We start from the raw sequence: 24,101 nt of genomic DNA, 5'->3' as shown, positions 1-24,101 counted from the left end.
CTTTGATTAAATTACGATTTCATAACATTCAATTAAAGTTTTTTTTCGCTTCTCAGGAGCAACCTTGTCCGATCCTGCAGCATCAATTTCTGCCTGCCAGTTGTCAAATTTTAAAGCCATGGCATCTTGCACTTTGCTATAAAAGACGTTAAATCAAGTGCCTTGGAGCTAAAAGCTCTCTGCAAAGTGCAAGAAATTAGCTACCATAAGAAGCCCAGCCAGGTGCTCAGTTGGCACCGGAATGCATTCTGGTCTATGTCAGCAATAGGCAGCTACTACACACAATGGCAGTGATAGGCCGATTGTAATATTTTTTTTCTTTTTTTGGTTTAAAATACATTTGATCTCGTATAGTTAAGAAATGTTTCTTGTTTGCAAATTGATTCACTTTTCTTTGATTTAATTTTTTCTATTTTATTTATTTATTTTCTATTTTATTTATTTTGTTTATATTTATTATTTATGTCAAAGGAAAATAAAATATAAAAAAAAAACAAAGAAAAAAATATTTGAAAAACGCTAGAATTTCCTTATAGCAGTCCCAGGCCACCATACAAGTGCAACCAGTCACCCACAGCACCTCAGCCTATACCACCATGTTTATAGCCTAAAATTCCCCATTGCTTCAAGGCAACCTTCAATTATTAACACTGTCTGCTATAGTATTGACTGCGTGAACTCAGTTATGGTTTTAAATTTTTTTTTTGTAGATTCTCTGAATACTCAATAAATAAAACAAGACTAACATAAATGAATAGTGCTCAATTCAGCAAGATCTGGTTATATGGCAAATTAGAAATATGTTTTCAGTATCAGTGGTCTATCAAGTACAACTCTGGAAATGATTTTATAATAATAGGAAAGTTAACAGTAATAAGCCATGCATTTGTATGCATTTTAGATAGGGTTGAGTTTAGGAAAGTGGGATACCTGGGGCATAGTCCGAGTGTGGAATCCTGTTATGCCCCTGGGTGTGTCTCTCACTGAAGTCTGGTCCTCATAGGAAGTGGGGAGAGGGGATTAGAATGGGGACAAAACACTAGTTAAGAGTGGTCAAATAAGCTGGCTCCGATTTTAATGCAGTGCCTAAATCTATATATTAGTTTGTTTGCGATTAGCCACTGTTGGACCTTCGATAAGTCTTCATTTACTGTGAACTCAATTGATTTAAGATCTCTATCTGCATATAAGAGATTAGTATCATCAGCAAATAAATAAAAGTCTAGTTTTGTCGAGGAGTTGTAGATATTATTAATAGGGACTTTAAGAACCGAAAACGCAGAGACGTTGAAAACCCCAGGACCGACGGAGGCATGGGGTTAGGACCGCGTCTCAAACGCGGAAAGTTTAGATGCAACAGGCAACTCGAGCGCTACTTTACTTGTCAACAAAAAGCTGCTTTTTCGGTAGCTTCAAAAAATGTCAAAAAAAGAACTCGTTTAAAGCTGTAAAAGAAGCTTTGCTCTTCTCCCTGGAAAAACGAATTAAAGACGAAGAGGAGTTTGCAGTCCTTTTCGAAGAATACACGCCACAAAACCTGCCTTTTCGCCACTGGGATTACGAAGAATTTTGTCTGGCAAATAAAGATCCAGCTGAGTGCAAGGCCATCTTTAGATTTGAAAAAGAGATATTCCTTTGCTCGTAGATGCTTTACAAATGCCCGATACGTTCACATGTGGTGCTAACGGCACATATTCGGTAGATCAGTGCCATAAGAGTGTACACGCTCTTAAATACCAGTCTGTTGCATTGTCCAATGGGCTCATCGGCCAACGATTTGGACCAGTAGGTGAGATATTTACCGTACGTTTTGTTAGTGAATGGTATATCAAGTTTAGTAAAAAATACAGCAGGAAAAACTAAGATCCTCGTACACTGGTTGACTATTTCAACTAAAGAAAATCAAACAATCAAATTGAGTTTGTATAATGCAGTTAGTACAGTGACAAACTATTTAAACAAGTGATGGGTGGGGGAAACAAAACAAAGATGTGCACATCACTTTTATAATGGTGCATATGTAATTGTTAACAGTGAAAAATAGAAACATTTGCTGTATAATGTATTATGTTGTATACAAAATGTATTTAAAGATATATAATCTTGTATGATAATAACAATTTTAACTTTTGTTTCTAAATAAAAATAACAATTTTTTGCGAATCAAGCCCAAATAGACACCAAAACTGTACAAAAGTTCCACGCGTATAAGAACCTGAATTTAGCCTAAATAGGTTTTTTTAAATTCAAGGAAATGTAGGCTACAGAGGTTCTTTAAATAGGTTCTTGTATCTCGATGTTTAAATGTCACCTTCTTTTACAGTGCATTCATTGTAAAATAATATAAGTTGTCAAGTTAATAAATCAGTAGTATATCTTTCTAAACATTTTCACAGTACCTCCCCCAATAAGAACCTATTAAAAAATGTAGCCTCAACAGGTTCTTATGTGGATGGTGCTTATATTAAATGACAATTTTAGGCTGAGAGGTTGTTAAAACCCAGTTTCTTATACGTAGACAACTACTGTATGAAAACTTATACAAACTATGTTCTTTTAAACTATGCTCTTGTAAAATGCTTTTGTGAAAAAAGTTTCTTCCTGCCATATATCAAATACTTATTTGTTCAACATTTTCCCCATCACTCCCATGAACTGTTGCATCATGAGCATTTGTTGCTGCTGGAGTTACCGTACCATTCTGTATTCTTTTGCTGCAATTGTAGTAGTTGTTGTTGCATTCCCTTTATCATGTTGAGTTCCTTTTCTCTAAGTTCACTGTTTTTGTCAGCTCTCTCTTTCAAAAACTCCATTGCATCTCTCCTTTGTCGCTTAAGTTTTACATCCCACATCACCCTCTCTGAAATATCTCTTCTTTGTCTGTGACAGCCTTTCCATAGCTGTCAGTCTGACATCCTCAGCTTTTGCCTTATCAGCCTTTTCTTTTGCCTGACGCTGACTATCCTCTGGTACTGTAGTTTCACCACTTCACCCCAGGGAGGTACTTGAATTGTGTATGGCTGCTGACTGTAGCGTGTGAGAGTGCCACATTTACTTGGCAGTAGTGGTTGACAGGTTTTACAGGCTGAAGGTATGGGATCTGGGTAGTAGCAGCAATAGTGGCTGGTGCTATCTTTGGAGCCGGTTTGGTATGTGGTGAATTACTGCAAGAGTTGGTAAAAATGTTTCTTTATTCCCTCAATCTTTCTGTCTTTTGTGAACCCTTTTTCTTCGCGTTGTTTCTTGAAAAGCCCCATATTTCGTATTAGATAGTGGTCTAGTTGTGACACATATAGTTTTCCTAGGTCATTCTTCCGTACAAGAGTTTTCTTTACCTCTTTAACAACTGATGCTCTTAGATCTTCCCCCGTATATTTTTTAATAAAATCATCTATCTTGGACAACAAGCCCAACTTGCGGAGTCATGTTCCCTTAAAGTATCTGCTTGGGTGTTAAATAGTGGAAATCCCTTTCACTGAAGTAATCTGGGATAGGAGGGTGGACTCGAGTGACTCTTACTCCACTCCAGCTACAAGACAAGACATTCTTGTTTTCATGTGTTGCATGAAAGGGGCATAGTTCACCATCTTTAGTAGCACAACCATCTCTAATCCCCTCAAACCCATTGTCATACAAAACATAATGATCAGCAAAAAAGTTACTCACAAACAAATAATAAGCTCTCTCAGCACATTTCTGTAAGGCTGTCGATAAACTGACATTGGCACATGTCTGTGCTGTTCATAGCAGGGGGTAGTGGCATTAATAGGTTTCATGTATTTATTACCATGGAAAGGATTCTTGATCTTCATTGCACACATCTTCGCACTCTGTGCCCCTTCTGCCTGTAAAATGTGTAGCTCATCATTGTTGAGTTGCTTGAGCTTTATGTTTCCATTGGAATCAGTGTGGTAGTTGAAACAGGAACAACTCTTCCATCCCCAAGGCATTCATTTAAAGGTCTCATAATCCTTTCCGCGATATGGCAAGATGAATCTCCTGGGGCGTAGTGGAATCTGCACTGAAGATCTAAATAGTTGATCATGAAGTATTCGGACGTTCTCAACTGACACACTTTTTCATCACTTGACACACCTGGCCCAGCATCCGAAGTTTGCAGATCAAATGGCCTGCAAAACATTAAAGAGCCTCAGTCACGAAACGAAAATAGAGTTTATTTGAATATTGATATCTGAAAAATACTGGCTGAAAATTTGAGCGAAATCGTTTAAAACCTCAAAAAGTTATTGCTTTTTAGGAAATTTCGAACTTTCCGCGCTTTTTGTCCCCTCCATCAATCGCTCGGCCGAGCAATCACGTGACGACGCTTCCGATCACGTTTGCGTGCCCGGCGTCATAATTTTGGTTTAGTTCAATATTGCGGACAGTGAAAGTAAGACGTGCGACGGTGACCCTCGCGATACAAGGAAAATTGAGACACGAGTGGGAGAAATTCGTAAAGAAACATCGACCGGACTTTCGTGCACGAGGTGACAACATCTCACTATGTTCGGACCACTTCAAGAAAGAATGTTATGATGGGCCGAAGCTCAAAGTCGGAAATTTAAAGTTTAATAGACGGCTAATCCCCGGGTCGATTCCAACCGAGGATGGCGGTAAGAAGACAGAAGAGGAACCGTCCGCTCGTGAGCAAAGACACGTAAGTTTTCAAATGTGTGAAATCTGTGAGCATGTTCGCCTGTTTTATGTAATAATTTTCATGCCAATACCGCAGATATGCTATTTTACCATGATATATTTATATATGCTTGTGTTTTTTTCCTATGCAGAAGTGGGCCCCCTTTTTTTAAACACAAAACAAGGATTTCGTACCACATTGCATGTTCAAAAAGATCAAATGCGGGAAAATCGTAGTGTCTAAATCAGAGCCAAGATATGACATACGTGTGTTGCATGCTGTAGTTAGATAAATTCAATTCTACTAAAAGCAACTGGTATCATGTTATCCTTTTTTTAGATGTCATGGTTATCACCTTTATTATGAATAGAAAGCGGGAACCATTTTTTTATTTGATAAAAAATCAACTAAAAGCAAATTATTTAGATGCCATAGTTATCTCCTATATTATTATGTAAATTATAATGTCCGTGTTTTTTTCTGTAGAACCGAAGATCAGTCCCAACTGACCAAGTGGTCAGTTTGGCCCAGTTCCACATAAAAGAAAAAGAACTGAAGAAAGTGATGGGCCACCAAGTAGTGCGAATGGTGTTGGGCAGACTGTTGTGCATGGTGGTGCTGTTCAGGCTGTTGTGCCTGGTGGTGTTGTGCCTGGTGGTGTTGGGCAGGCTGTTGTGCCTGGTGGTGTTGTGCAGGCTGTTGTGTCTGGTGGTGTTGTGCTTGGTGGTGTTGTGCAGGCTGTTGTGCCTGGTGGTGTTGTGCCTGGTGGTGCTGTTCAGGCTGTTGTGCCTGGTGGTGTTGTGCCTGGTGGTGCTGTTCAGGCTGTTGTGCCTGGTGGTGTTGTGCAGGCTGTTGTGCCTGGTGGTGTTGTGCCTGGTGGTGTTGTGCAGGCTGTTGTGCCTGGTGGTGTTGTGCAGGCTGTTGTGCCTGGTGGTGTTGTGCAGGCTGTTGTGCCTTGTGGTGATGGCCTGGTGGTGTTGTGCAGGCTGTTGTGCCTGGTGGGGTCGGGCAGGCTGTTGTGCCTGGTGGGGTCGGGCAGGCTGTTGTGACTGGTGGTGCTGTTCAGGCTGTTGTGTCTGGTGGTGTTAATAATAATAATAATATATGTTTATTTCTACACCATTGCAGCTATCATGGCTGAATTACAAGTGAGAGGTCGTCACACAGAAACTAACAATAGCGCACAGTCACAAAATCTCTAAACCTACAAGTTTTAGCTTGCGGTCCTATTATTTTCTCATTTCCTGATCTCAAATTATATCCATGTTGGACAGTTGTCATGTTATTAACCACAGATTTTAAGGGTTCAACAGTTTTAGCTCTTGCCATAAATTTCCGACATGCTTCATCCCTTCTCTCAGACAAAAATTGGAGAGACGTTGAGGCAAGGGCACTACTATAGCTCGTATATTCGTGCCTTAGAATGATTTTTAAAGCTCTTTTCTGTATAGACTCCAGGTGCTCAGATAGGTATTCCGGTAGAGCAGCCCACACCGGCGACGCATACTCGAGTACAGACCTTATGAGCGCGCAATAAATAGTACACAAATCATGTACTGATAAGCCAGCCTTTTTGAGAAGTCTTAACGCGTACAGGCGCTTATTTGCCTTACTGAACACGTGTTCTACATGATTATTCCAAGACAGGTCATGACTAATGAAAACTCCAAGAAACTTGTAGCAGGTAACCCTTTTGATAGTTGAGCCCATTAAATTGAGTGCACATGTGGGAGATGGTTGATATTTTAGGAAATTAATTGGTCAGACTGTTGTGCCTGGTGGTGTTGGGCAGGCTGTTGTGTCTGGTGGTGTTGGTCAGGCTGTTGTGCCTGGTGGTGTTGGGCAGGCTGTTGTGACTGGTGGTGTTGTGCAGGCTGTTGTGCCTGGTGGTGTTGTGCAGGCTGTTGTGCCTGGTGGTGTTGGGCAGACTGTTGTGCCTGGTGGTGTTGGGCAGACTGTTGTGCCTGGTGGTGTTGTGCAGGCTGTTGTGCCTGGTGGTGTTGGGCAGACTGTTGTGCCTGGTGGTGTTGGGCCGGCTTTTTTGCCTGGTGGTGTTGGGCAGCTGCTCTCACAGCTATTTCTATTGTTGTTGTTGTTTTTTTAAATAAATATTACAGGTGGATTTTGTTGAAAATTGTTTATTTGCTTTATAGCCAGCCAGATAAAAAAATAATCCACCCCTTCTATGTAGCACAGAACTAGACTCTCTTTTTATACATGATTTTGTAGTTGATGTCCAAGAGGACATGAGAGCTGCAGCGCAGGAACAAGCCACAGCTGCCCCAAAAGCAAAAAAGAGAGAACCTCGTTGTACAAAATGCAATGCACCTATGAAAGGCCACAGTAAGAAAACTTGTCATGATAGAGCCACTTGTTAGATTAAATTAGTGGGAGTTAGATTAAATTAGAGTGATTTCAATTTGTGAAACAGTTAGTGTTAATTGATACCACTCTCTATTTTACATTTGAAGATGGAATTCACAGATATTGTTTTGCTGATTATTTTTATTCAATATCAATGTACATTTTTTTTACAATCAACAAAGTGTTTTTTGCTAATTTTATCTATCAAGCATGTACATATATTTCAAGAACTATACAAATCACACTATACAAAATAAAATCATGGTATCCCCTTGGCTGTAGGTGCCGTGTCTGATATCTTGTCCGTATGTCATTATAAATGCACGCAGACAATGGGCGAGTGTTTCCCATCCCATATAGCCACATATCCACCGAATTATCCAGCGATAGGCAACTGACCTCAAAAATCTGTAAAATAGCACAAAGAATTTAGTTGTCAATGACAACAGCAATAACTGATTAGTTTATGTGTGAGGATGAAAAAGACATTTCTTCACGGTCAAAGGCTGCTCTTATCTTCCACAAAGTATGAACTCGCTAAGAAATAAATTATACCCCAAAATAAAAATCACAGTTGATGCCTTTATTAATAAAAAAAAAACTTAAAAAACTATTTATAACAGCAATACGTTAAATGGTGCTTGTATCCTCAATAGCCAATGAGGTAAGGGGAAATTTGTGAAAAACTGCAATGCTTTTGGGCTAAAAAAAATATGGAGATAGCCCGTCTACTCCCTCAATTTCAAATGGTTCGACTATGCGAAAATAACAGATATCAAAGAGCGAAGACCCTGAACCAAAACCTGTAATCGCATGGATTAGAACTTCGTATATGGCATTTTACATTTACATGATTCTCAACTACGTATAACAAAAAAAATTACTTACTCGTTCTCCGATACTCCTGTAGGCCGCCTGTATGCTTGCCCTGTCCTTACCTTCAGCAATGGCGCCACGTTTTGAAGGACGGCCTTGTTAGTCATAGCTCTGTAGTCCTCGTGCAGTGTGATGCATGATAAGTTCTCAATCGAACCGTCGAATGTTAGTTTGCCTTGGACATTCTCAATTTCTCTACAGCATCGATGCTCAAGAGCGCCGCTCAGCTCATTCTTTGCGCAATGTTGACACTGGCACCTATAATTAACAGCAAACGTGAGATGTCGCGACTCGATCGTTTCTCAGACAAAATATAGGGTAAACAATTTTCCATTCCTGGACAGGTATTGTCTCATCCTCTCTGTCGGCAAGGATCTGGGGCCTCAGGCCATCGGGGTCGTTCGATTCCTCATCAATTTCTTTCCCGTAGCCCGGAGGTGCGAGAGGTTCATCCGTGTAGGGCTCAAACTGGGTCTCTACCTCAGCAAACTCCTCACTTTCGTAGCCTTTGTTTTCGTCTGATGAACTCGACGAACTCTCAGTCATACTGTGTGATACTTGCAATCCGGTATAATTATTTGAATGTATGATAAAGCGTGTCTTGTATGAATTGTTTTGACCTTGACCATATATATTTGAAGAGACTTAGTGAACGCGGGAAAGATAAGCCAACGTTATGACGCAAAACGACGCGTTATCACACGAAAGCGAGGCCATTTATGAGAGCGAGGTCGATAATCAAAGCGAGGCTACTAGAACTTAGTCCTAAAAGGGGGACAAAAATTGATACCGAATTGCCGTCAATCGTCTCGGAAGAAAATACCATAACTTTGCCAAAATCTGATGTTAATTTGTTTAAAACCCGCAAAGTACCCAAGGAATGTTGATCTTATTATAGGCTAATATTATTTTTCGTGACTCAGGCTCTTTAAATACCAGAGGCTTTGAACATGAGTAGGGGCATCTCTCATTTTTCCATAGAACAAAAACCTTTCTACAAATTAACTTATATTTTGCATTCAAAGATTCAAGAGCTTTCGTTGTGGATTCCGTTTGTAAATTTTTTTTTTCTAAAATAAAACCTATTAAGGATAGTGGAAAGGGTCGTGGACCGGCTCTCGTAGAATGCGTCTTGACGGGCGAATATTTAACGAAATATTGCGAATAATATATAGTTATAAAGCTGAATAAAGAGCCGTTTGGTTTGTGTTTGATTCCTAAAGGAACCATTGATCTTTGGAGCTTCTGGTTGAAATGTTGATCTTAGATAGGCCTCTTGTAAAACTGCTCTAAACCACTGGGGCTGAGGTGGATGCTTTGGTCTATAATGTGATCCCCCATTGCTTCAGTGCTGATGCTGTGCTGTCCTCGTTCATTAACTGGGGTGTAGGAGCAGTGAGGTTGTGGTCAAACAAAAACTGCTTTTCCCATGCAACAAGGTCAGACTGTATATTTTTTCTCTTTGCAAGGACTTTTGTCTGCATCTGGGCAAGACTGTGGCGAAGGCTGTTTTCTAGATGCTGGTCCCTGAAGTTTTGTCTCTGCAACTGCTTGAGTCTTGCATGCTTGCTTTTAGTCAAGAGCTCTCACTTCTGTTGTCTTGCCAATAACAATTTCCAGAGCTTTCTCTAGCCTTGATGTCAACTCAGTTGAGGAATCTGTTGTTCTTGTGGCTGGTTCTGGTGTCAATGAAGTTGGTAAAGATATGGTGAAATTCCCTTCATTTGCGTGTTTCTCTTTCGGTTGAGGGAGATCCGGATCAGTGCAGACTACTTCATCCCGGGCCAGGGTAATACCAACTACATTTTCATCGTCACTTCTTCTTGAGCCATCCATGATATCTTATTATTATGGCTATAAGAGGTACTGGTGGTACCTCTTAATCCGGGGCCAGGGTTATGCTAACAGCATTTTTATCTTCTTCACTTGTCTCATCTGAGGCATCCATGGTGTCAGCAGTGTCAACAGGAACTGATTCTTGGTCAATTCTTATTCGTAGTGTTGTCCCATCTTGGTCGATTCTTAGAAGGTGAGTAGGGAGGGGAATGCTGCTAGCTATGCAATGTTTCCAGCAATTGTCGAGTCTCTCAGCCTCTTTCTTCAAGTTGCTGGATCAAAAGTGGTGAAGAGAGGGCCCACAACCACAGGGAATGTCTGTGACATCATGAAATTCAACTCCATCTGCATTTTTTTCCACCAAACACCTTCTCCTTCAACTAAGAAGTCACTTATTTCTTTGAGGTGAGCTTGCCATGCATGGCTATGCCTTTGAATGAGCTCCTCAGGTATGACAGTGTTTTTGGGAGATGGGAGGCAAGTTGCTAGCTTGCTTACATGGTCTTGCTGTCTGAACACATCTCGTTGCAGGCCTATCTGGCGCTCTGCTTGCAAGCAGATGAAGAGGTTAGGTATTATTTGCCCTTGTGGTAATTTGATGTACTGGTAGCATGGGCTGTCAGGTTATGAAAGTACTCTCCATACAGTTTTCTTGATGTTAGCTTCTTTCTTTCCTTCAAAAAATCTATCAACAATATGGCATGGTACCAGGCTTGGTTGCTATATCTAAGAATTGAGGACGGAGATCTTTGGCTGTTTGCCGCGTAGAGGAGTCTCTGCATCTTGACCAAGGTGTCAATGGCAGCCATGGCTTTTTTGGACATGATATTGTACTGGTGTGCCACCCCTGCAGTTTTGATACGGGCTTCCCTTTGGTCGACACATCTCTTGCTGTCTTTCCCTGCCAGACTGAGTGTGATTGTCGCCTCTATCAAAGCCTTTTCTTCAACCATCAGATGGCTTAGAAATTTAGTAAAGAAATTTGCAATGCGATTGCCAAGAACTTGAAGAGGCTCGCATCTTATGACTTATAAGATTCTAGATTAAGGTTGGTCAGGGATTCTGTTAGGGTATTAAAGAGAAGTGCAGGCACTCTTTGTTTTCCTTTCATTTCTTCAGTGAGTAGTTTCTGCATCTCCATTTTCGTTTTTCCTTCGTAAATGCACCTTGATGCCAGTTCCTTTTCAAGCTCTTTTGTTTTTTCAGACTTTCCAGTGGTTTAGCTTTTTTCTGTTTTGGTTTAGAGAGGGAGACGGAGTGTAGGCCAAGTCGCTGGTCATGTCACAGTGTACTTGACAGGTAGAACAGAAGTAGTTTTCATGATATCAGTGTATGGAATACAGTTGTCGTCACACAGCTCTCTGACACATTGGAGCCTATTCTCCGGATATAATAAAAGCTCATGATCAGAGCTCCCACATTTTTCTATAAAATGGAACTCTAATTCTTCAACCAGCATTTGCACATTAACGCGTCTTCCATATTTTGCAGCATACTCCTCATCTGTAAAGAACACTGCCTTGCCATAAAGACAGGTCATAAGGCACACCAGATATCCAGAGTTAGCAACTGTTGAGTTATCTAATCATACCATCAGATACCTTGTTCTTTCATGGCTTCTTAGCTTCTCCCTCATGTCTGGGACTGCCATACCATCCACATACTTGTTGATCTGCAAAAGCCTTGTTCTTAGCTGTTCTCCTCTGTTGTCCCAATTGGCCAATTGGCGGTGATAAATGTACAATTACAAGCAAAAAGATGAAGAATACGTCGGAGCTGGGAAAAGGACGTCGTGCCGCCATGACGGACCGCTGACTGATGATTCAAATCCAAGGGGTAAGTTTGGAAAAATAGTTTTATTGCCTTTAATAATCAATAATCAAAGATCAATAATTACAATTATCTATCAAAACGCTCAATTTACTTTGTCAACAGCTTTGAAATACAAATTTCCAGCTAACATTTGTATACTCTGGTTATCCCTTCTTCATTTAGACTTGGAATTTTGGAGTTTTAATTGCGTCCTGTGTGTCTGCAGGGCGCCAAAAAAGATGTTTTTTCACAAACTCGTAACACTTAAATTATGTCACGTGAAGGTTTTCATGGCAACTGAGTAGTCGATAACATCGAGCATGTTATGCATAACAACTACGCCAACTTTCAGGCTGATTGGTTAAAAAATGCGTTGTTAAGAATTTTTTAACTGAGTCCGTCCGGTTTTTACGAGTTCAGCCAAGTTCAGCCAACTAGTTGACTGCTGTCAACTAGTTATTTTGCGATTTTTGTCATTAATGAAATCACATTTTGCTGACGTGAGCATGCTGCTAGTGTTTATCTATTTTTTGGACTACAAGAATTTACTCTGTCGGCTGTTCGAGAATATATATAAAGTGAAAAAAGGTTTATCTATTTATTATGTCATGCGTTGCTATGGTTACTTTTATCGTCGTAAGCTTCAGTTAGTCTTCACTGCAAACTCATCACGATTAATTTATTGAATACTTAGAGTGAACGATTAATCTGCAAGGAAATAATCCCGTTTCTAAAATAGCGTTTCTGTTTGCCAGTCAGACCACCATTCTGCGCCATCAGGTTCATGCTCCATATCTCCTAGTGCAGTCGCCTGGATTTTCTCTCGCGACTTGGTCTGGTTGGAAAGCCAGTTGAGTGCACTAAGCGAGACTCTAATTGGATCAAAATTATTTCACAAAAATTTTTATGGTTGTTTTTTTGTCATCAGCCACGGTAAATAAATATCGAGATTATGAGCTGAGGCACCTTTTCGTCGTCACTTCAGAAATGCGTCCTTATATATGGGTGGATACTATAAGGTGCTTGTGACCACTTTAAGCAAAAGGGTTAATCACGAAATTCACGGTTTTACAGCGGGTATTGGAGCAGATTTGTGACTATCTTTTATACTTTTTAACTGCTCTCTTCGGATAGAAAATTGCACTTCAATTGGCTTCTCTTGAACTGAATTCAAGAGAAGCCATACGCCAATTTTAGTGAGCATTGTTGTCTGTCATTTGTGAAAATAGATCGAACACTAAGGACAAGTTTCGTTGAAAATATATTTTTGGGCTGAATGTTCTCAAAAAGTAGATGTTAGACATGTCTTAAACAGCCCCTTTCCAGGTAGATTTATAAGATCCGTGTTATTGCTTTTGTGGGTAACTTGTTATTACATTTGTGGGTTTATTACATTTGTGGGTAACGTTTTATTACATTTGTGGATAACTTGATATTACATTTGTGGTTTTGTTACATTTGTGGGTAGTTATAACATTTGTGGGCTCTACATCATACTCATCCTCTGGCTCTTTGCACACCAAAAGAGGACGAAGAGAATGTGTTGCAAGGATCATGGAGGGGGGTTGTTAAAGGAGATTTTTACAACTTACAATTGAGGACACCGCGGCATAACGACTGCGCATGCGCGAGACAAGAGTCATTCAAAATGGCGGACGAAACACGAGTTTCCCAAAGCTGTTACAATAAACACAAACGTTTGGCTCAAAATGGACTTAACGGGAGCAAAAAATTACACATACACCAAGAAAATGTACTCGTGTTAAGGTTCCAGGAAGATTTTTTGCTGGATCGGGGGTAAAATCCTCAAGTTTGACGGCGTTTGTGGGATTTGCTGGCACGCGAAACTCAAAAGTTCTACTGCTGCCGTGAAAACGAGACAAATGTCAGGGAGCAAACATCAAATGTGGGCGAGATTAGTTTCTTTATATTCCTGAGGAATTCTTCCAAGTCAGCCTTGGGACTCATTCCGATTATCGCTCCAAAGTTATGGCCGTGTGCATAGTGTAGATGGCTATCTAGAACATAGATCTTTGAATCGTGTCCGACCAGAGATATTGTCATTCCATTAGCTATGACTATTGCTGCTAAGTTCTGTTCGCGATCAAGCCTTTGCAGATAAAATGCAAGTGAACTTTGTAAAACCTGTGGATTACCTGATGTAATTGACAGATCGAGGGTGTCTTCAAGAGAAACAGTCCCAATGACTGAATCTTGATGTGGTTTTCCCTCAACAACACTAAAGAATGGAGGCCCGCAACCATTTGTCACAGTGTCATATATGCTGTTGCCACGAACAATTGCAGATAACATCATTGAAAGCCAATGAGGGTTTATGGGAGGACCACGGCTGAGCTGTATACTGGTTCGGTTTGCAGAAGTGATATATGAATGGGCCAAAATTAGTGAGATAAAAGCACATGCATTAGATCCATTTCTTCCAAGTAGAGTTGACTGAGATATGTAAGGAGGAAAGAACCAAAATGTAGATGAACCAACTGGATGAGTGGTAACTTGGATGTCAATTGCCTGTGAAGGTGCAGCCTGGTGATTGGGAACATTGTGTCGCAGTTGTGGCTGTGCAACAACAAATGAATTTAACTCGCTGTCAATGTGGGATTCCCATTGTGCAGAGTCATAGTATTCAGGGTCACAATTTCTTTTGACATTAATGCTGTCATTCTCATCATTACTACCAGGTTCTTGATTGCTTTGTGGGGTTCTAGTAGATTTTGCTGTTGGTTTCAACAAGCTTTCATTAAATGCTGAACAGATTTCTGCAATTTTTTCAGCAAGGTGAGGGGAACAGATTGGACACTGGTCTCCAGCTTCTTCTAAACAAAAATTGTGAAATGTGTGAAAACAGTTAAGGCGATTGACATTGGTTGTTGATAATTGCGTGCAGTTTTTGTAGTCACAGATTAATTTAGGATCAGGTATTGTGGAAGGGTCTTCTTTTACAAATGAGTAGCCAAGGGGCATTGCTTTTGAAGTAATGGTGGTGTCAAAGGTAGGAAGAAAAAAATTCATTTCTCCTTTAGGCTGCCCTCTTGCATTTGTTTCTTGTGGAACCTTAAATGTAAAAGTTATATATGATTCCATGTCTCCAGACCTGAATGTAACAGAATAGTGGAAGAATGATATGGGAACCACCTCATCTAAAAGAAACAGAATGGAAGCATACTCTATGTACTTGCAGAGCTTGAATTTTAGGAGAACTTTATCACGTAATTTGCCCCATGCCAGAAAAACAGCAGTTATTACCAGGCTGACGCGAAAAGGCTTTGGCTTGTTGGGTAAGTCAGATCCAAATGTCTCTTTGTAAACTTTTTTTAAATAAGAAGTCATAAATTGTTACAACATCTTCTTGTAGATTCAGGAAAACATGAAATGGGCCCTGCTCTGGGATGACTGATAGGAAACTGGCATCTGCATTGACTTCTTGAGCAATGAGTTTCTTTTGATAAAACCAAGTTTGCCAGTCCCCGGGTGCTGGTACTACAAATTTTTTCAAGTAATGTTCCAGTTGTGGACAGCACAGGAATATGTGATCAATGGCTGATTTATAGTCCTCCATACTTCTCAAAGATTGTTCAAACTCATCTATTAAATTAGTAGACTCAAGGGTACAGAGCTCATCGTGCGACAACCCAGAATAGACCCTACAAAAAAAGAAAAAAATGATAATTTGGCAAATTTAATGTTCCATATTTGCTTTTTTTTTATTTTACTCTACTCCTTTTTTTGTAATAGCAGTCACTAAACAAAAGTAAAATTGATATTAATCATTATGTATATGGCTTTCACAAACTAATGTAAGAGGTACATATTTATTGGGTGGGAGGTCCATATAGGGGAATAAAGTATTGTGCCTGGAAAAATATTTAGGAAGTGTCAATATTAAAACACTTTTTAAGAAGAGAAAACAGTATTTTTCTTATATGGATTGCTGACCTTTAGATAACTACATTAAAATCCATAGAATACCTCAATTCCTTTAGTTGTTGTTGGATGTATTTTGGTGAAATGCATTGGTGATTTGTTTCCAAGTACATTCTTGATAACACTGGTCTTTGAAACAACTCTTTTATGTAGTCTAGAACAATTCCTCCTCTGCAAATTTTATATTCATTCCCTATCTTCACAATCACTCGGCTGTGTCTTGTATCTCTTGTAGGAATAGGAACAGCAGGAATTGAAGGATGGATGTCCAGTAGGCCACTAGCCATGTGCGTAGCTAATGATAGCTTCAGATTTGTTGGTAGTCTAACAGTCAAAATATTATGGAAGTCATCAAACAGTTGTACAATTAGGAATCCTTTCTGAAAATTTTAAAGAAAGTTAAGCATCAGTTATCCCACTGGCTTGTTTAAATTGAAATGGTTCTTGCTTATTCTCAAGTATTGTTTTTATTAATCTCTTATTCACTATTTACTAAAATAAAAATGTGTACCACACTAATCTCACCTCTGTTGCCAGGATAACCTTTCTCATCAGTATGTCTGGATATTTTGTTATTAGTGCTTTCTTGTGAGAATCAATATTTCTAGGACTTGTACTGAAACGAAGTATCCTTCCTGAATTGATTGCTGTCCTAGAAGCACCATGATGTTGTAGGAATAGCCCTTCATCCTTTTGTAGGGTGGAAGTTTTCTGAGACCTGGTAAAATAAATTTGTGTCATTTAAAAAAGAACAAAACACTAGTTTTCTGGTGCAGCTTGTATACATTGAATTATAGTATAAAGCATGATATTGAACATACCTAGGCCCAATTATGAAATTGGAGCAGATAGAAAGGGGGAGCTTATTACAAAATTTAGCCTCTAGAGGGTTTTTAGAAAGGAAAGTAATGGAGCATTTAGGGTACCTGAAATATGCCAGTGTGTGAAGGAGAACAACAGTTCTTTGCTCCTGTACAGCTTGATGTTCATCTGAGAGTCTGGAGTCCTCCCTTGTTTTTTAACTTAAAAGCATTTCAAACAGACCTGGAGAGTGTTTTTGTGTGAACGCTTTCATTGCTGCTGGCTCATATAATGGAGCTTCACTACTGAGGGCATGATGGTATAGAGCCATCTGAAATGTTGCACTAGTTGGCCCAGTGAATTACCTGTTGATAGCAATTATTGAATAAATTATTCACAGTTTTAGTTGGGCTTGATCCATCACTGGGGTTGAACACTGATCAGCCACATCGGTGCTGATCGATAAAGCTATTATAAATATTAGAGCATGCAGATATATTTGATCATACAGCTGTACCTTCATCCAATTCGTCAAATTCTTTGATTGTTGTCTTTATTTGGTCCCATACTTGACTATCCATTAACACGTTGCCATTTGGGGCAATTTTGATGGTACCTAGGGGAGTTTGCAGCTCTTTCCATGTTTCCAGGAGATGAATATCACATATGTCTGCTAGAGCTTTAAGTCTTGAAAACAGCCTTCCAAATTGTTGCTTTGTTTGATCCAGTTGGGATATGGTAGGTGCTGACATAGATATATCTTGCAAAATTTCATGGAGGTGTAGAATAGGGGATCCCGTAAACTGAAATATCTGAAATTTACAAAACAGTCAATATGGAAAACAAAATAAGAATAAACAAACTATCTAAAATAAATAACAATAATTAGCAAAATTTATCATCTTTTGGGGTGCAGGTTTTCTGTTGTGGGTGGGTCAAATGGGGAGGGGTCATACCTGTTTTCTAAATTATTGTTAAGGGGGAGTCAAAGGTTTTCTATTAGATATTAGGGGAGGGTCCAAAGATATTTCTGAAAAATTGCCTTAAATATCCCAGCCCACCCTAGCTCCTGAATAATAAAATGTTTCTTGTCTTATTCTATTCCACATATTCTAAATTAAGGAATTCCTTTCATGCTCTCATAGAAAATTAATAATTTTATATGAATTGGCTTGGTGGAAAAAAACTTGTCAAAAAGCTTATTTGTCAGAATTTTTACAAATTGTAAAAAAAATATTTCTTTTTCATCAAATGCAAAAATATTGTTTGCACTACTACTTCTCAATAATTGATAAAGTATTTTTTTCCCACAAAAACAAAAAGAAAGGCGAACTGAATTTTATAGATAATTTGCGTGTTTTTTCAGAATGTACAAATAAACAAACCTTTTGTAGTTGTTGTTCTGTGCCGATGGCGGATGTACTACTATTTGCTTTTTCCTAATAAAAAGAACGAAAGAATGTTCAAGCCTTTTCTATGTACTCGTTTTTATATTTTGTTAAACAGATTGAAAATACAGGAAGAAATACATAGCAATTTACAGCGAAGAGGCACTGCAGAGGAGTGGTTGTTTTCCCGAATAAAAATATACACTTACCTCGACTGGTTTTCTACTTGTTTGAGGACGGCTTTCAAATTTCTTATAGGCGAGCAACTTGCACCGGTAACACCACCGAGTACCAGGCTGGTATCCTGCCACTGTTAGCCCAATCTTGTCAAATACCGGATAAAAACGACTTGGAATAGGTTGCTTGTTCAGACGTGAGTGAGGGCTGTTGTTTATCGTGCATGGGACATGAGCAGCGCAAGTTGCTTCTTCGTAACGTATCCCAAACATGCGAACCTACCGGCAACTTAGCGACACGACTAAGCTCCTCGGAAAGCTGGTAAAGTCGACCAATGCATCCTTTCCCGTTTCTAGTTTTGCAACTCATCATACAGTGTTGTGCATCGTCGTTTGCATGAACGAAACCCAGCGAGGCTACAACCAAAACAACTATAATGGCGACCACGAAGGTCTGCCGGTACGACATCCGATGCTTATCCATTATTTTCGCCTTTGGTGCAGGCCGTTAAGTAGGTGGTGCAAAATTTCAGAGATAGAAAATTTCAATATCTTGGTGATGTAAAACTTTTCAGGCTTATTTTTTTTGTGTACTTCTTATTTTTTTAAAATTTCGCGGCCGGAAACTGGTTTGTTTTGTTTTGCTAAACAATTTTAATAGGGGCGGGCGCCCGGCATATTCCCCGCCGGAAATAAGAGGCTGCGCGTGCGCACTACGTTCTGCAGCGGTGTCACAATTGAGATCCCAGTATATACTCTTCTTCTAAGATAGCAAGGAAAATCCGAGATAACCTCAAGGATTACTTTTTTGAGGAAGGACACGACCGCTTCCAGTGGACAAAGGCAAACTAAAGATTGGCAGTACGTACATACTGAAAATTGACACTGTAGTGTGCAACGTGATGTGTCCTACACATGCTACACTGGGAAGTCATGACTAACACATGTCTGAGACTCATGAAGTTGTTTGTGGTCTTAATCAATACACATTTTTATTGTGTCCTGGCTATAATGTGTATATATATGCTACAGTGTTACATACTGTATTTGTCCTAGTTTAGCCATGGCTTTTAGTATTTGTTTCGAAATGTATATATTTCTACAGAAAGTAAGATCCGTTCATTTTTAACATCATAGGGGGCTGGTATGAAGTGGAACTTAAAATACCTTCAGTCCTAACAGGGTTTTTAAATGAATATTTGGAATTGCCATCCTTGAAAATCCCATCTTGCTGGTGAACCAGTTCAGCTCAAATTTTGATTAAGCATACAGGTGCTGAACAATGCTGAACTGTTTCTTTGTATGAGGCGTGTTACTGCTTATCATCAATAACCCCAAAAGCATTTGGAAAAATTTATGTCGCTTAAAATTCTTTGAATATTAAACCTCGCACCTTTCTCTTGGTATGCAAGAACAAACATGTTTAAGAAGGTATGAAATTGTTAGTCTTTAAAACTTTTCTCTGAATAAGAAACTGATTTGGCTTTCTTCTGAAATTTCAAGAAAGTGTTTTACTTCCACTCAACAACAGACATTAATAGTTACAGTAGAAATAATTCCGTTCCCCTTCATATACAAGGCAAGACAAAATTAGTATGCTTGGGATAGATAATGTGTCTGGCCAAATATTTACTATTTATTCAACTATTTTATTTGTTTAACATTTTGATTGAGGATATTGTACATAAATTATAATAATTTTGCCTTTTCTCGTAATTTTTTGTAAACCATAACAGAAATAGAAAATGAATCGAATGGTTTAATAAATAACAGAGATTTTGTACAAGCAAGTATATTGCTAAGTGTTTTTATAGATAAATAAGAATATTTAAAAATAGAATACCATGAAATTGGCTTGATTGATATCAGTAGGCCATTTGCCACTTCAGTAATGTTTGCTTGACTTAAGCTATTTAAAGGCTTAAGCACATGACAAGATTTTAATAATGTTTTATAAAATAATTTAGATAGTACAGATGCTCTGCCCAGTTTATTATGAAACCCAAAACCAAGTCCAAATAGAAGAACCACCCAATAATGAAGTAAATATTATTTGGAATTTGAAGGCAAAGTTTTCAAACTGTTTTCTGCATGCACACTAAAATGCATGTAATTGTACTTTCTACATATTTTTTTTGTCGTTTGCGTAAGATAAAAAGTAATTCTGTTAAAGGGATAAAATAAAATGAATTACTTAAAAAGGCCTTTTTCGGATTGGTGTCTAATAATAAAGAAATAAAAATTCAACTAGAATTTGGCACATAACAAGATCAAAAGCTGTTACAATGTAACCCATTGTGCAGAAAATGACTCATCAGTTGGATACATATGAGAATAGGGATTCCTTGGAGTTGGCGTGGGTGCTTCTGCTGCTTGGAAAAGGGCTGTTTGGATGTTAAATTTCACGCGCCTCTGGATTTCACTGTTTCCTAGCTTTCTGATTGAATTCTCAACATCCCTCAAAGATTTCCCATTCATCTTCAGGGGTAGGAGCTGACTGTGAAATCTCCTGTATTGCCGTAGTCGCAGTCTCAAGAAATGCGCTGGTATCGGACCTCCTTCTCTTCACAGGTTTTTGTGTAGTAGTTGTATCGACCGTTTAAACGGTGTCTTCTGTAACTGTCCCCTCTTCCTCAGGCACGTCAATATTACTATTACCGGTCTCAGCCGCGCTTTCCTGGTTTCATGTGAGCGAAACTCACATGAAACTTGTCTTCCTCATATGTGCAAGAATTCTTGCTTGTCTTTTTTTGTTCTCATGGCGAAATTCTAAACCCCCCGTAATTACTCGGTTTTCGCTTTCGCCTTTCGCCGGTCTGTCTATGTAGAGCTGATGGCATGATCAACTCGTTGACAGATTACTCAAGTACGTGTCCCTCTCTCCAAGAACTTTCAACTGAGCTTTTCCCGGCTTCAAATTCGCGTGCATTTCTGAACTTTAAAACCCTAAGTGCGTAAATTATAAGAGCTATGACCGCAAAATTTGGCAACACGCTAGCTTATTTATTCAAGAGTGATACTGTGTTCAGTTGTTGAGAGATTTTGAGCGGATTGTATTTTATGTCCTCCGGTGTCGTTTTACCTGGAAATTATTCAGTCCTCTAACTTTGGCTCAAATTTGCATAGGAACAAAGAAAATATCTCAAAACCCGAACACAGTTTGGTAGGTGTGTAAATGGTTATTGACATAAGCCATAAAACGATCTGCCGAATAGTTTAGACACATAAGGGTTTCAAGGGATGTGATTGGCTGTGATTAAAACCCGTTAAAAGCATTTCATCAAACCTAGAAACAAAAAGGATTATCGTATTTCCCATTTATTAAGCTTTACAATGACATATAACATGAGCATATTCGATTTAATCTGATGCGCTTATCGACATTTTTCCTCGACACTTTGGGTTTTTCGGCATCCCGCGGGCTGAAAGCATTCCGTAACCCTGAGTTTTCGTCAATGTGAACGCCAAGGGTTTTAGTGTGGTCTTCTTTATTGATACTTTTTCCATTGATTTGAATATTAATTTGATAATCGTTTTGTGTTGATTTTTAGCTTAATATTTGCTTTGGCTTCAAGATCCACGAGGTTGCAGCTGACGCACTGATACTAGTGTCGTCATCATACATTCTTGAAATCCCATTTTCTAAGCACATGGGCAAGTCATTAATGTATATAAAGAATATTAAGGGACCGATTATTGATCCCTCAAGTACACCACACCTGAGAACCCCTTCACTGGAGTTATGGCCATTAACATTGCAAACTTGAGTTCCCTTATTTAAACACGAGTTTTCGCTATGAAAGAGAAAGCGCCTCGCACCCCCGGGCTCAAGAACAATCAGTTATCAATCAGCCGTCAATGAGTCAACATGTCAGGACAATTGCTTTGAGCGCTAAATACAAATTTCATATTCTAAATCAAATTAAATATTATTCCTATACTTTTCCACCTAAAATTATTCTATTTAAGGGAAAATAATGCTATACAAAGCTTTGTGCGCTCTAAAATACGAGCATTTTCATCAAGGCGAGAGAATAATTGATGCAGATGCGTTAGATCATGGATAGCGCAAAATTGCCGTATTTAGATAATTTAGATAATAATATACTGTGATCAGTGGTATCGAATGCTTTCTTTTTAGTTCGATAAGAATAACCCCATTTATAGAACCCTTCTCAATATTCATAGGCCAGCCATCCGCGGCCTCCAATAGGGCTGTGAGGGCACTATGTAGAGACCGAAACCCTGATTGACTGTTGGTAAGCAGCATGTTGCTCTCAAGATACTGATAGACATGATTGAAAACAATCTTGTCAACCGCTGAAATAACTATAGGTCGGTAGTTATTAAGGTCAGATTTTGGGCCACTTTTATGCACTGGTGAAACTTTGGCAACTTTCCAGTCATTTGGAGAGCTGCCTTCAGTTAAAGACTTATTAAACATTAAAGTTAGGGATGGTGCAATAACATTTGCTGCAATTTTTTTAAATTTTACAGGGCGGCTTTGTTAGATTTCATAGTGCCCAGCAACAGTCAAACATTACTTTCCTTAATTTTTTCAAAAGAACAGATGTGTTCGACATTGGAATTTGATCATTCGGTTTTTTGTCTGATGCTGGGATGTGGGATGCCAGGTCAGGGCCTACACTAATAAAGTGATGATTAAAGGCATTAGAAATATCTGGACCAGACGTCAAGGTTGTATCACCTGATTTAAACTCATGAATAGTAGTTGATGTACCTTGACTACTGATCAGGTCATTTATCAGTCTCCATGTTTTTCTGGGATCTTTCTTGTAGCCTTCGAAGATTCAAGCAAATTTTGTGGCCGTTGTTAGTAGTATTACGATCATACTTTCGAAGTATAATGGCTGATAAGGCAGCCGTAGTATGTGGAGAGCCCTGTTCAATTTGATCAGATATGGCGGCAATTGATTGACAAATGTGATTCGAATCGTTTGATTTATTTGTTCCAACATGAAGAATAACGTTACCGGGTTCCTTTCTTATGATCGGTCTGATGTAGTCCTCCATGCCAGAAGTAGCTGCCCCAAAAAGGATTTAACAACTACTTTATTGGAATCAGAAAAGTTCCCAACTTCGGATATGCTGGATTATCGAGTCGCCGACGATCAGCGTTATAGGCTTTTTAAAAGTTTGGGTTTGGTCAGGAGGACGTTGTCGAACGTGTTGTGTTGGTTTGTTTCCGTTTGGCTGATAAGCTGATTGTTTTTGCTTCGCTTTCTTATCGGTTGGTTTGGTAATAGAAGGGCCCGCTTCGCTGTTACCACAAGAAACCCTCTTCGCCGAATTTGCTTGTTCTAATTTCGAGCTAAGGACTGGTTGTTCAACCATTGATTCATAAGCAGGGCAGGACAATTGCTTGCGTAGGATTGTAATAGTGGTGATCAGAACTGCATTTTCACGCTCTAGCTTAACAATTTCATTTTGCATATCGAGCTTATGATGGCCAGAAATGGCGAGAAAATCTGATATGTTTTCCCTTAATATATTGATTTTAGCTTTGTGTTTACCAGTTAGTGCTCACATTTGCATAGTCTAGGCCTGACTCATCAAAAAGGAGAGATTTAGCTGCTTTGTATCCAAGCCATTAAACTGGTTCTAATCCTTGTTAAATCTCAAAACATTTGCCATCTTAAGGGAGCCCAATTTTTTACGTTTTGACTCTCTATGAACTCTACTTTGAACACACAAAGATACTCAATATTAGTGGTGGTGCATTATGCATTGGCTTTATGGGCATAAAGATATGAAGACTCGTTAAATAGATTTGCCAACTATTTTCCAGAGAAATTTCTGAGCCATTTAAGCATGACTCACAGCTGAAACGCTCTGCAGGGGAAGGGCTGCTTACATTCCCCTTGAATATAATAGACGAGGAAAAGTTCCAATCCCAATTGAGAAACACTTTTTTCACACAATACTGTTGTAGCAAAACATCTAATTGGAATGAGAGAGGGGTCGCCACCTTCCCATAGATTTTGTGAGGGTGGTACACGTTGTCGCACAGGATTAAAACCTAGGGCTTTTCAGGTTTTTTTTTGAAATTGTTCAATCCATCTTACCCGGGTTCGTCCCTCGATTTTTTTAATCCTTTTAAAATTATGTCAGGGGTAGTTCAGAGGAACTGCTCGTTTCTTTTTCAAAGTACTGTCGGGTAGTTCAGAGGAACTGCTCGATTTGAAAACATCCTGGGTGTCAAGGGTTGCCAGGGGTATACAGGTGGATTTGCCTGGTAGCCCTAGA

At 39.1% G+C, this 24,101-nt stretch overlaps 1 protein-coding gene and 1 pseudogene across 1 annotated transcript; both read right to left on the bottom strand.

Moving 5' to 3' along the window:
* Nucleotides 1-7,129: 7,129 nt before the first annotated feature.
* Nucleotides 7,130-8,878, bottom strand: LOC116608608 (annotated as a pseudogene).
* Nucleotides 8,879-16,041: 7,163 nt separating this feature from the next.
* On the bottom strand, nt 16,042-18,516 carry LOC125568221. Its single transcript, XM_048729789.1, has 4 exons — nt 17,868-18,516; nt 17,656-17,709; nt 16,396-17,082; nt 16,042-16,187 (listed from the first exon to the last, which is right to left on the bottom strand). The coding sequence occupies exons 1-3, from the start codon at nt 18,105-18,107 to the stop codon at nt 16,774-16,776; spliced, it is 603 nt and encodes a 200-aa protein (XP_048585746.1). The 5' UTR covers nt 18,108-18,516; the 3' UTR covers nt 16,042-16,187; nt 16,396-16,773.
* Between the last annotated feature and the right edge of the window lie 5,585 nt (nt 18,517-24,101).

The sequence above is a fragment of the Nematostella vectensis genome, chromosome 7 (genome assembly GCF_932526225.1).
Source record: "Nematostella vectensis chromosome 7, jaNemVect1.1, whole genome shotgun sequence".
NCBI classification, from domain to species: domain Eukaryota; kingdom Metazoa; phylum Cnidaria; class Anthozoa; order Actiniaria; family Edwardsiidae; genus Nematostella; species Nematostella vectensis.
The sequence above is the reverse complement of the archived record's forward strand: the minus strand, read 5'-3'. Positions and strand labels throughout refer to the sequence as shown.